This window comes from Lonchura striata, chromosome 5 (genome assembly GCF_050655825.1).
Source record: "Lonchura striata isolate lonStrDom1 chromosome 5, ASM5065582v1, whole genome shotgun sequence".
NCBI classification, from domain to species: Eukaryota; Metazoa; Chordata; class Aves; order Passeriformes; family Estrildidae; genus Lonchura; species Lonchura striata.
In genome coordinates this window covers 50,287,408-50,300,818 of record NC_140707.1, presented here as the reverse complement: position 1 = coordinate 50,300,818, position 13,411 = coordinate 50,287,408, and the positions used below count along the sequence as shown (strand labels likewise).

Genomic DNA, 13,411 nt, shown 5'->3' with positions numbered 1-13,411 from the left:
TTACAACAGTCACTCACTACATATCCAGACACTTACTATGTTGACAAAAAAGACTTTTCAATTTCTCTTTTAGAGAGATTCTAAAGTCAATCACAATACATTTAAAACTCTGAAGTATTATCTATTTTGAACAGGAAGGATAACAACTTCAATGCAAACTATTAATGCACTCTACATATCTGCAAGTAACTTGAATACTTTCTGTGCTGGTTTTGTCTGGAATGGAGTTCATTTTCTTCACAGTAGCTGGTACGGGTCTATATTTCAGATTTGTGCAGGAAAGTACTGGAAACACATGGATGTTTTAGTTATTGCTGAGCAGTGTTCACAGAGTGAAGACCTCTCCTGCTTCTCACCCACAAGGAGGCTGCAGGTTCACAATAAGCTGGGAGGGGACACAGGACAGCTGACATGATGCTCAGCACATAAAGCTGAGGGGAAGGAGAAGGAAGGGGGGGGTGTTTGGAGTGATGGAGTTTGTCTTCTAGAGTAACTGCTACGTGGATGGACCCCTGCTTTCTTTCAGCTGAACACCTGCCTGCTTATGGGAAGCAGTGAATCAATTCTCTGTCTTGCTTTGTTGCATGCACTGCTTTTCCTATTAAACTGTATTCATCTCAACCTACGAGTTTTCTAGCTTTTAGTTCTCTGATTCTCTCCCTCTTTGCAACATGACACAGGGAGCAAGAGAGTGGCTGTGTGGTGCTGAGGTGCTGTCTGGGGTCAAACCACAACACTTACGGATTGATAACTTCTGTACAGGAACAAGAGAATTGTTAAGGCTCCAATAATGCCAGCACAAATCACTATTTCCCATGGGAAACCATACAGATCAGGGCCAGGTCTGATATCTTCAGGCAGTGATGCCACAGCCTGAAAAGTAAAGTAAAAAGCTTCAGCTAAAGGAAAAGAGATTAATATTATCTACAGTAACAGACATTACATATTGACATTGTTTACCTCCAAGGCTTGTATGTTTGTTTTTTTTTTTTCAAAACTCTGAGAAAATGGTTAAGGGAAGCATTTGATTTTTAAATGATAGATATACCAGGAGAAGGAAAAAAAACCCAAGAAGTTCCAACAAGATACGAAAATCAACAGATAAAGCTCTGAAACCTTTTCTTTCTGAGACTATCAATTATCACAGAATCACAGAATGATGTGGGTTGAAAGGGATCTAAAAGATCATCTAGTTTCAATCCCTCTGCCATTGGCAAGAACACTTTCCACTGGACCTACTTCCCCAAAACTCCATCCAACCTGCCCTTGAATACTTCAAGAGGTGGGGCATCCACAGCTTCTCTGGATAATTTGCTCCAGTGCCTCATCACCCCTGCAGTAAAGAATTTCATTCTCTTATCTAACCTAAACTTATCCTCTCCAGTTTAAAGCAATCCCCCTTATCCTATCACAGAATCACAAGGTTGGAAAAGACCTTTAGGATCATCGAGTCCAACCTGTTTGTTCCCTGATACCTCAACTAAACCATTCCACATCCAGTCTTTTTTTAAACACATCCAGGCATGGTGACTCCAGCACCTCCCTGGGCAGACCACTCCTGTACTTTATCACCCTTTGCGTGAAAAACTTTTTCCTAAAAAAAAACGTAGTGATAGGGAAGAACTTTTTTCTAAAAAGATGTTTCTTACCACTACGCACCCTTGTAAAAAGTGCCTCTCCAGCCTTTTTGTTGGCCTCTTTAGGTACTGAGAATTTACTATAGAAAACTCCCTTTTGAGTTGTCTTACACATTTCACTGCTGGAAGAATCAACATTAGTAAGTATTTCTTGATCGTCTGGTAGAAAACTTATTTGGTAGAAAAACCAGTTCAACCAACCTCATGCTAAAATAACATACTGAACTCACCAGTGATTTAAGACATTTTAAACACTTCGATACACTACGTTTCATTTATAAACGGATCTATTTGCCCAAAGATACGACATGCTCCATGCGGCTCAAATTTACCACACGTGACCCGTGCCTAAGAACAGGGTACTGTGCTGTTAACCTTTAATTTCGATTTTTCCCCTGCCCGAGCCCCTGAGGTGCAGCGCTGGCCAAGACCCCGGCTCTGTCGGGGGCAGCGCGGAGCCCCGCGTCGCTCCGGCACTCACCCGGCGCAGCCCTTCCCAGGCCAGCCCGCAGCAGCGCCGGGCGCTGTCCCGCAGCCCCGGCCACAGCCCGGCCGCGCCGCCGCCGGCCCCGGGCCCCCCGCGCCCGCCCGCCGCCATCTTCCCGCGGCCGGCGCGCGCCCCTTCCGGCCCGCCGCCTGACAACCGGCCCGTACCACCGCCCGCCGGGGGGCGGGGGAGGAACCATGCTGCCGCGGTAACGGGGGGCCCTGCCTCAGAGCCTCCCCTGGGCGCGGCCCCGCCGCCCGGGGGGGCCGGCGGCTGCCCTCGGCCTGCGCCCGCCGTCCTCCGGCACGGACGTGGCCCCGCGGAACCTGCCCCTGCTCCTCCCTAAAGTTACGCCACAGAAACTCACCTCCCGTGCGGCGCTGGCCGCCTCCATGCCCGCCCGGGCGGCGGCGGTGGCACGGCAGTGAAACCCGGCGGCGCGGCCCGGCCGTGTCCCGGCCCGGGCGGCGGGGCCGTGCCCGGCGGGGCGGGCCGGGCCGCAGGTGCGCGGGCCTGGGCGGGCCCGAGCCCTGCGAGTGCCCGTGCTGGCAATGGTCCTGCCGGCCTGCTGGTACCGCGTGTAAGGGAAGATGCAGTGCCACATAGCAAAGGATTCTTCCTCGTCTCATTCACTAAGGTTAACGCTGACTTGATTTGGTTTGGGTTTTGTTTTTTAACTACTTATTTTTTTAAACGTGTGCAACGACTTTCACAACGCAAGATGAGTGACTGGACTGCAAAGCACGTAAGGGACCAGGATAGATGGAAGGTGGAAGTGCCTTTTTTTAGTTTTTTTAGCTGTATCTAGCAGTACAAGAACGCGTTTGCCGTAGCAGTGAGCTCTCAGTGAGTTGCAGTCAGTCACGAGGGACAAAGCCTCTCAGTTTTCCTCATCCTAAACTACAATTTAACCATATTCTATAAACGTACTGGAAATCAGGAATAAAACTATGTGGTTCTTAAACTTCAATTACCCCATCTAAACGAAGTGCAACCAAAGCACCGAAGTTTACCAAATGGCACTTTAGCTGCCACTACTCGTATTTAGAGGAGACAGTGCGGCAGCAGCTACCTTTTCTCACGGTGCTCTGGCAGCATTGTTTCTTGTGCAGTTGCTCCCCTTAAAGTTCACCTTCACTCTGCTCTATGTGTTGATGTTTAAGACATCTCCATAGCAATAATAACCCCATTTTCTATTTTACATATTTTTTTTCTTAGAAAAGTATCTTTAGTGCAGTTACGAATGAGGACAGGATTTGTTAATCAAGGCTTTGAAAATACTCTTTAGAAGCAAGGGAACTTGTCTGGTTATTTTGCTCATCATAAACCAAATTTTTTAAGTCCAAGCAAATTCAATGTTTCTGTCTGAGAACTAGAGGGCGCTACTAATTTAATTAAAAAAAAAAAAAAAAAAAAAACCAAAACAAAACAAAAAATTAAAACCACCACTCAGATGTTTCCTGGCTATTAAAAAAGACCACAAAACAAAGACCCAGATCCTGACACCCTAAGGTCATCAGATTCTGCAAAGAAGCAGATGATAAGCAGCTGACCTAACATGTTCTTATGGCATCAGATAACCCTGGAAGCAGGGAACTGCAGAGGGTTTATCTAAAAGGATTTGATTTTTCTTTCTTTTTTTTTTTTTTTAGGAGTTTCATTGCAGAACATAACTTGTAGCTGGGTTAAATTTGCACTAATGTCAGTTATATAATGGAAAGAATTCTTACCATTTCGATGATAATCATCACTGCTGACGATGCAGATTTTAGTGTTTCTCTGAAGTCAAGAGCATTCAAGCACAGAAGTATCTGATGTATCCAGCCTCCTTCTGGTTGGATCATAAGGAATAAAACAAGAGGTTTTACATTACTATTGTCAACTTCATATAATTCTAACTGGATTAATTGTTTTTTGTTTTGCTTTTTTTTTTAAGATTGCAAATTTATTTTCCTTAAAATTACAAAACTTAGCACTTACCATTACTTGGAACATAGTTCTGGATGGCATCAGAAAAAGTAGTTTTGACATTGATTTTAGAGTCAGGTCCTGAACTGTCCATTTTTGTTTGAGAATTTACTGAAGCAATGACTGTTGCTTTTGACTCTTGGTCACTGTCAAGTTCACTATGTACAGCATATATTTCATGCTCCTTGTCTGGTGTTTCTTCTAGTAGCTTTCTTCTGCCTACTCCTGCACATAATTATGAAGGGAAATCGTGGTTACTTTTAGAGGATTCAACTTACTCCTATATGATATTAACTTCTGCAGAGATTTTAATTTTTTTTGTTTTTCTTTTCCTCAACTTAAAGCCCAATACCAGACTAAATGTACTACAGATGTATGACTTAAGAAACACTATACAAATAATGATCTCAGAATTTTAAGGATAGGGTTTAAGCAAAACTTACATTGTAGGAAAGTAATTTAAAAAAAAGTGTTTAGGAAAAAATATGTTTGGTTTTGATAGTTAGATTGTGGATTGTCAGGATTAGTAGGTCTCTTTCGTATATCCAAATACAAGTGGGGTAAACTTTAGTGCTAGAACAGTTAAAAATACCATGTAGGATTAAAGATTAACAAATTCCAAGATACCAAGCTTCCCTGCAAAATACAAGAAACCACAGGCATGCTCATGTAGAAGTATTACTGAAGGCACCTGGCTGCCTCAGTTTTAGTGACTTGGAGTAAATTGCCTGAAGCCAATAAAATACTGCTTGCGAAAAAACATCACACCGTGTCTACCCATAAAACAAAAAGTTACAGATTGTTTGATTTAATCATATGCTTCAAGACAGTATTGGCCAAAGATACACATCAGAAGTAGTCCAGTAGTTCAAGACGAGTAATTTGCTCTGAAACTGTTACCATTGTATTAACTCAACTTGTGCTATCAGATCCTTGAAATACCATAAATCCGTCCATAACTGGTATGAGTTAGGCTCGCCACCTCTTCCTTTTAAATCACCAGAAGGAGACAGTGTTCTATCTGTTCTGGTTTTATTTTTGCCAACAAAGGATATTTTGTTCTTACTAAATCACTCTTAGTGAAACATTAGTAACTTTAGCTGCAGTTTGGGCAGCACACTTAATTGGTATAGCAGACAAAAGCTCTGGCAGCTCTAGAAGAACATTCCTTTTTTCTGTATATTTTTCCTGCTCAGTGTCCAAACTGTGCCCCTTTTGTGCAGACACAATGACCTGTTCCCTCCACATAACGTTATCTTCAGTTGAGTAAGCTATGATTTCACTATGAATCTTTTCAAATTGCTGGTGATGCTGCAGCAGTTTGCTTCCATCACAGAGATACTCTAAGGGTTGCTTAACATCTTGTTTTAATTTAAATAAAATTGTTGAAATGTAATTAATTGGTTTGGTAAATCTGTTTATTATACAATATTTGCCTCATTTTGGTTTTTTTCTGCACCTTCTCTATATTTAGTCATATCTTAGATTGTTCTGATTCCTTTCAACTTTCTCTCATTCTTCTGTGCAGTATTCAAGTGTACTAGTCCTAATGTCACTTCTATTTTCATTTGGGTTTTTTAACCAAACATACATGCTTAGACTTTTTTTGACAGGGTTAATTGTTAGTTTTATTAAATATATTTGCAAAGAACCTTGACTGTCTAGTAAAAATACTACTGAAATCCTTTTTGTTAGAATAAAATTGCCATTATTTGTATTTCTGGATTTTGACTCTTATTTTCAGAATCTATCTTTTTTTCTCGTCCTCTCTCTCCTTTAGTAGCAGCAATTTTTTGTTCAGCATTACTCATCCTTTCAGTTACAACAGCATCTTCTTTTTCAAAGTCTACTCTATCAGCCAGGTTTATGAGCAATCCCAGGTTGCCAGAATTTAATTAATCCAGTTTTTTATTAATAGCAGTCTGGCTTTCTAGTTAAATGGATTTAGAAGACAATAGCTTTTTTTTTTTTTTCTTTAAAAATATCTTCTGTTTTAGAAAGCTCCAAGAGTAAAAGTTTACACTTGGTCAGACTTATATCACATGACTGTTGCTTATAAATACTTTTTTGGACATTAATTCAGCTGAAGACTGGTATTACTTTGTCTTTTGTAGTAGTATGCCTTTCAAAACTCAGATTAATTTTGTATGCTATTGTATCTTGCACTGTCATGGTGGTTTGAATTGACTGGCCTAAATCTGAGGATGCAGATTAATATTTTAAAATCACAGGTGGTTTTTATATTCTTCTGAGATCTAGATTAAGACTGTTCATTCTGTGGCACCAGAAGCTGATGCTGGGAACATGAATCTTCCCATTTTACTTCTCCTTCACCCTCCTGGTGATGTTGCACATTTATAGCAATTTGTTCAGTTTGTTGCTTCTCTCTGACAAGCTATTAGCAAGATCATCAAGAGCTGTCCAATCTTCTACTAATTTGGTAGAATTTGCTGAAGTTTTTTCTCCACTGCTCTGTTTGTTACTTTGCACTGCCAGCTGAGGAGGAAAGATTATTCTCTTTTGAGGTATTTGTGTTACTGTTACCTGATACACTATGTTTAACCTGCTGATTTGAAGTGCCTTCTGTTTCTTTATCCTATGATATTTTATCAAGGCTTACCAATGTCTTTATTGTGGAAGCTTAGTTCTTCTCAGCTAGCAATTTTTACCTTCCATTCTGAAACTCCATATTTTTCCAAATGGCCAGTTTCTTTGGAAAATTTGGTATCTGTTAAACTGAGGCCATTTGATGAGAGGTGAGGAGGGAAAGGTTGGTCTGGAGTCAGTTCTTGGGACTCCCCATATTTCTGATGATGTTATGTTCATCATTAAAAATGTCCTGACTGAAATATTTGATGCTGTTTTCATAAAAACCCTGTGAAACACTTTTATTCTCTGATTTGTGAATTTCATCTTTTACAGTACTATCCATTATGAAGCTGGCTTATGGATGCTGAATTTTTTTCTGCACCATAACCTTTGACTAGTTGGTCTTTCTTTGATGTTTTCAGACTAAGACTCGGTTCACTGTCACATGAGGTCTTCTTGATGCCCAGATGATTATTTGCAGTTCCTGGTAGTTCCCCATTGCCCTTCTTTGGTTGTTGAACTTGGAAACTTCAGTATGTCCTCAAAATGACTAAAAGAGAAGCAATAGCTTTGTTCTTCAGATATTTCAGGCTTTTCTCCTGTATTTTTTATGTCTGAAGGATCACAATTTGGAGGGGCTCATGAGAACAAGACACTGGATGCAATTGATTCATGTTTTTGTTGATTATCATATTTATCCATATTATAATAAATAAAACTATTATAGATACTTGTATACCAACCTGATTGGCCACGTCTGCTTTCTGACTCCTGATTTTTCTTTTCAGTTTCAGTATTTCTCAGGAGTTGGCTTTCTGATACCAAGTCTTCTTCTGAACTGTAAAGTTCAATTGGCTTCTCTTTGTCACATGCTAGTATATCAAAAGATGATTCTGTGCTATTTGAGGTGTTTTTGGTGTCATTAAGAGTATGTGCACATGCTGGTATCTCCCCAGGATTTGGCTTGTTACTGTTTGAATCTGTTATTTCTTGTGCATAATTCTCATCTTCCTCTGTCACTGCATTAACTATTTCTTTTGATTCTTTGCTCATATGTAATTCTGTCTTGTCTAAAGTGTGGTCTTCCTCATTCTTATTTGCTTGATCCATTGTTTCTCTGCTTATCTGGTCCTCTGTAGCAATTGCAGTTTCCTCGGCACGGCCAAAATTAAGAACATCACTTAAACCCAAATTAAACCAATTGGATCTGGATTCTTGGCTTCCACTCTTTTCTTCTTCTGACAATATCTCGGTGACTGTTGTTTCCTGTTCAGTACTAGAATGCCCAGGCACACCAGAGACATCATAGTTTTGTGGATCGTTTTTTTCTGACACCAAATCAACATCATTTTTTTCACCAAAATACAGAAAACTTGTCAGTCCACCTTGAAACCAACCAGATGCAGGGGGTTCTTGTTCCTCGTTATCATTTGACTCTTGTAAATAATTTTCAGCTGCTACCTCTATTTTTCTGCCTTGGTACTTACTTGCTTCTGAAGATTCAGTAACAGCTTTTAAGGGCTCTTCATCATTTTCACTTTGTGTGGTGAACCATCCTGAAATCCAACTAGACTGAGTTTGAACAGGTTCTACTGGGAGATTGTTTTGCATTTGTGGCTCTTCAGTATCATCTTTCCTAACCAAATTTTTGTTTACAGACTCCTGAATGTGAGAGTCCTCTGAGTCATTTTCATAAACTGATTCGGTTCTTCCTTCATTTTGTATGGGGTCTCTTGTATTTTTTAAGGGTTTATTTTCATGCAGCTTTGATTCTGCATCAGACAATGAATATCCACTTTCTTTGTTGTGATCAATTAATGTGTCATCTTCATATTCAAAAGTGTACTTATCTTCATGAAGACAAAGGAAATCAGCTTCCTAAAAGAATAATATTAACTTTTAAAATGGTCTAATGTGTAATTTTCTCTATCACCATCTAGCACAGCAAAATATATAATTATTCTTACTGTTATAACTTTACACAAAGAGCTGTAATTAATTATATTATTCCTAATCTTTAATTATAGAAATTATTTTAGAGAACAATAAGTACGCAACTGGAACACTTAAAAAACATGTTTTGAATAATCTGAAATAAAATATCCATCAACAGTTGAATTTCTAACTGGATATTAGATTTTGAATTGCTGTATACTACACTGGAAAATTTAGTGATGTTGGTTTACCTTAGTGAGCACTTCAACTTCTTCTCCAATTAAAACTTCCTCAACCTTCACAGCATCTCTTGGGAAATATCCAAAATCCTTTCCTTTCTGTAAAAAATATAAAATTAATAAGAGCATTTAAACTTCAGTGATGTATATGTTAGGTACTTGCACATGTGCTGGAAAAGTATGGATGAACAATAAGCTTATGGAACAGCCCTCTATCTCCTTGATTCTGTTTTGTCAAAAGATTGGTTTAATTTTCCTTCATGGAAGTGTTGCCCTTGCCATTTCAGAAAGCAAAGGGAAGTGTATTACTCCATATTGTTACAGTCTGTTTGTGCAGTACCAAAGCAGTAACCTTAAAGCTGCTGTGTGCACTGATGGTCACAGCCAGCTCCTACTAAAATTGGCTGCAAATTTCCCATTGTCTCAAATGGGAAAAATGTCACCCCTTAATAACTAATGACCCATATTAAGTTGCAAGAAAAGTAGGATATGAAACTCAGATATGAGACCAGCTGCAGCTCAAGAGAAAACTACAATGATGATGGCAACACTACAGAAAATAAATTAATGATAGGGCCCAGAAGAATCAAGTCCCGCTGGCCAAAACCCACTACTGTCCTTACATCAAATGATTGCATGTAGCCTTTAATGGAGAGATACATCTTGGAAAGCAAGGAATAGTGAGGTACCTGCAAAGATACTCTTGGATAAAAAAAAAAGGAAGCCAGACTTTCACTTTTAAACAATAAATGTGACAGATTATTTACAGAAAAAAAAAACCAAAAACCAACAAAAATGTACTACTGTCTTGTAGTTTTGAAGCACTTCCAGGTTTTCTAGCAGTAAAACTTGATTTGGATCAATGCATCCATTCTTTCTTAAATGACTGTTCTAATTTCATTGACAGTTGTTCCAAGTCATTAAATATGATTATGTCATTAAGTATGATAACTTCTCTGAGAGCTTTCCTTAAGCACTGAACTGTGAAGTCAGGTCTCAATAGTGGATGTCTTACCTACAGACCTGTAGGTAGGAACCTGACCTGATAGACATGAATGTTTTCAAGGAAACCAGATTAAATAATTACAGCCAAATGATAAAATGAAGGAAACAGAAAACTTGTATTCAGATCTTGACTTTGTTTCTCTATGAGTGATCTTTGCCAAGATTTGATTTTCTCTTTCTGTATAAAAAAGATGGTAACAATGACTCATCTCACAAATACTGTATTCATCCATGATGTGTTAATATTCTAAACCAGAAGATTCTTAGAAGCAACTAGACTGTGGTTGTTATGCTATTACTAAAATATTTGTGGGGAAAGTCTTTCAGATTGAAGTACTTACACTTCCTGTCCACAAGTTTTCATTTTCCCTTGAAAGTTTGGAGTATACAATGATCTCCTCCCCTGTTTTGAAGTTAAGATACCGGCAGTCAGGCCCTAAGTAGTCAGTAGTGGCTTGAACTCGGCTCATTGCCTCTGGAATAATATGTGGAAAGAAATGAACAAATACAGCATCCATTTTGTCCGAAGTCACATTACTGAAGAAATCTAATATATCAAATACTGATGAACTGCAATAGCAAACATTTTTATGTATGTGCTTTGTTACAATACTAATCCACTTATATCATCAAGTGGAAATCAACTAACACAAAAAGCAGCCCTGTCTTGTTTTCTTTCCCATGTACTGCAGATATCAAGGGGAAAAGCTCTTGTCCTATATGGACATTTTTCAGTGCTTGTTTAGCCAGTGCTTGTTTCAAATGAAAAGATGTATGCAAAATTAGCAAATTCAATTTTTAAAGTAAATCTAAACAGCTAAAAAGTATTTCTCAAGCATATTTATAATTTTAAATTTTAGAAATTCTAAGTTAAATCTAGTAATTATTTCAGGGATTTTGTCCTCTTTTTTGAACACATTTATCTTATGATGAAAATACACAAATTTTAGCAATATAAACCTTAAACAAAATGTTAAAATTTAAGTTTCCAATTCACTTTGAATTATTTTAAGGTTTCTTTTTCTCCACCCAAGTCTCCCAACAGAAATCACTATTGATGTGCTCTGGTCTGTTTGGAGCCCATTTCACATACTGTTTCACAAAGATAGACATCTCTGAACATCCAAAACCTACTGAAGTTGGTATGGCTCCACAATAAAATAGAAATCCATCATCAGAGGAAATCTAAGGTCTCTCCCACTTCAGGAGAAATGGAAGATTGAAAATACAGTGAAAATACAACACTTAAGTCTGCCAAACCAATGGCTACAGCTTAGAAACAACTTCAAATATGATTATAACAGGTTTCACAATGGTAATCAGTGGATAGTAAACAGGACATTATTTGTCCATTTGTGATTCAGTGGCTCTGCCTCCTGCAGAGTTATTTACTCTTTGAGAACCACATAAATAGCTACAGCACTTATTTCATTTTAAAGAAGAAAAAATAGGTAAAGAGGAAATATTAACAGAGTGTTTTGTAAGCAGGATTACAAAAGAAATCCCAAACCAATTTGCTGGTAGGAAAAAAACTGTGTTCTGTAGAATGGCTATGAATGTATTATAAACACATGATAAAGAGTCTTCTTTCTCAGCTTATAACCTACCATTTTAGTTTTATTTATATTTTATTTATTTTATTTTTTACCTGTAAAGAATGAGTTAAAAATACTTTAAAGCTGTTTTATACTGCCCGTTTTGGGGACACCTGAGAAGAAGTAGCTATTCAAAAATATTTTTACTGAACTTTGATCTGTATAACCTTACACAACAATCCAGCCAGTCTTTTTTTTTTCTTTTTGTTTTAAAATTTTAAGCCTATTGCTCTGAAACTTAACAACAAACATTTGCTATGGCTGCTCATTTCCAGTATGTTTCATTGCTAATTTCGACATTATGGTTCCTAATAGCTGCATATACACCACAGACTCCCTTTGAAATAAACAAATTTTTACTTACTCTCACATTCCGGATCACCACACTTCTTCCATTTTGAAAGTACCTTTGTACTCTGCACACTTGCTGAAAATGAAATTACTAACAATAAAATTCTCTGATCCAAGATCATTGACATTTTAAATTGAATCCAGAATGCACTGAAATTGTGGAAACTGCATGGATATGCAGTTAGCAAGAATATTCTACATTTTTCTTAGCCTAAGAAAACATTGCAAGTAAACTTTCAATCCTGTTTTCCTTCTCTGATCTACTTAAACAGAAGTACACTATGCTAACCCGCTAACAATCTGCAGAGTCAGGTGTCCTGATTATACACATGCATTAATAATTAACTATGTTCTGATAGCTAGGCTGATGTTTTGAATACAAAGAAAGTAGTCCTGGTCAAATAAAAATTTAGCCTCTCTCAGATAGATTCTTCTGTGCTGAGTTTGTACATGATTGTGCCAGGAGAAATTCAACAGCAGTTGTATTAGGATTATTTCTGGATTATGAATGCATTTTTAATGTACCTCTTTCATAGATTTTAAGATGGTGTAAGTGTGATGACCAAGAAGCCTGGCAAGGTCTAAGACAGCCTACTATCTACAGCTACACCACATTCCTTCTGCATTATCTATGCAGAAGGATTCTGCATAGCTGACGTCAAGAAAGGATGAGTGGGCCAGAGGAGGCCCTGTGGAGATAGGATGGTTCTGTTTTGTCTCTGAAGAACTGAACAGAACAGAATAAAGTTACATGATCAGAGCTTTGAAGGACACATGGCCAAAAAAGTAACTTTTGCCTGAGTAAAGGTTTAAATATTTAAATATTAAAGCACACACCCTGAGTATGCTAATAAGATTATTGAAGTACATGCTACCATATACATGATTATACTACACAGTCCTCCACCTAGATTATGCTACATGCAAAGAAGGGAGGAGGAGAATAAGATGGGGCTGTATCCATCTATGTTGGATAAAATTTTCATGAACTTAGTGAAAGACCCAAAAAGATCTTGGAGTCAGTTGGTGGGTTACTTTCCTCTCTTCACAAGCAGGGATACCTGCTTGATAAGCTTCTGCATAATGTTATTGTTATTAGCCAGGCTAACACAATATTATTGTTATTGTTAGAGCTCTGTCACATCTAGTGCTGTTTATCAACAGCAATTCCAAGTCTGTGTTTCTGTTGTTTCAGTAAACCAGTGTGCTGTGTGAATCTGGGACAGTGAAGGTTCTTACTGAGCACAGCTTGACCTGCAATTTTGGATTGGTAAATGGCACTATTTGTGAATCTGGTCTTGTCAAAGTTCTTGAACACAACCAGACCTATACTGTCAAATCAATTATAATCATAAATCAAGCCCAGCCACATTAAGATCCTCTGATCTCTAATGCCCGGCTGGAATGTAGGGGTCATTATTTTCTGTCAATCTCTATATGCTTACCATGATAGATGAACTATCAATTTTATGATTATGTTGATTTGCATTAATGCTATCCTAGCTACTGACAGTGTTATAATTTTTTTTTATTTGATTGCTTGTTTCTTTAATAAATTTTTTTAAAAAACCTTTTTTTTTCCTGTGCACTGATATATTTTAGATA

At 38.1% G+C, this 13,411-nt stretch overlaps 1 protein-coding gene across 4 annotated transcripts in view; it reads right to left on the bottom strand.

Moving 5' to 3' along the window:
* MIA2 (MIA SH3 domain ER export factor 2) overlaps positions 1-12,225 on the bottom strand; it is a 36,439-nt gene extending 24,214 nt beyond the window's left edge. Inside the window, exons 1-7 of one of the 4 annotated variants that reach the window (XM_021542729.4) lie at positions 11,820-12,225; positions 10,202-10,335; positions 8,868-8,954; positions 7,425-8,559; positions 4,105-4,317; positions 3,855-3,955; positions 742-873 (exon numbers count right to left, since the gene is read on the bottom strand). In XM_021542729.4, coding sequence (XP_021398404.2) covers positions 742-873; positions 3,855-3,955; positions 4,105-4,317; positions 7,425-8,559; positions 8,868-8,954; positions 10,202-10,335; positions 11,820-11,934 — 1,917 coding nt within the window. In that variant the 5' untranslated portion in view covers positions 11,935-12,225. The remainder of the gene's footprint in view (positions 1-741; positions 874-3,854; positions 3,956-4,104; positions 4,318-7,424; positions 8,560-8,867; positions 8,955-10,201; positions 10,336-11,819) is intronic. The other 3 variants (XM_021542727.4, XM_021542731.4, XM_021542728.4) reach the window with 3 other exon arrangements.
* Between the last annotated feature and the right edge of the window lie 1,186 nt (positions 12,226-13,411).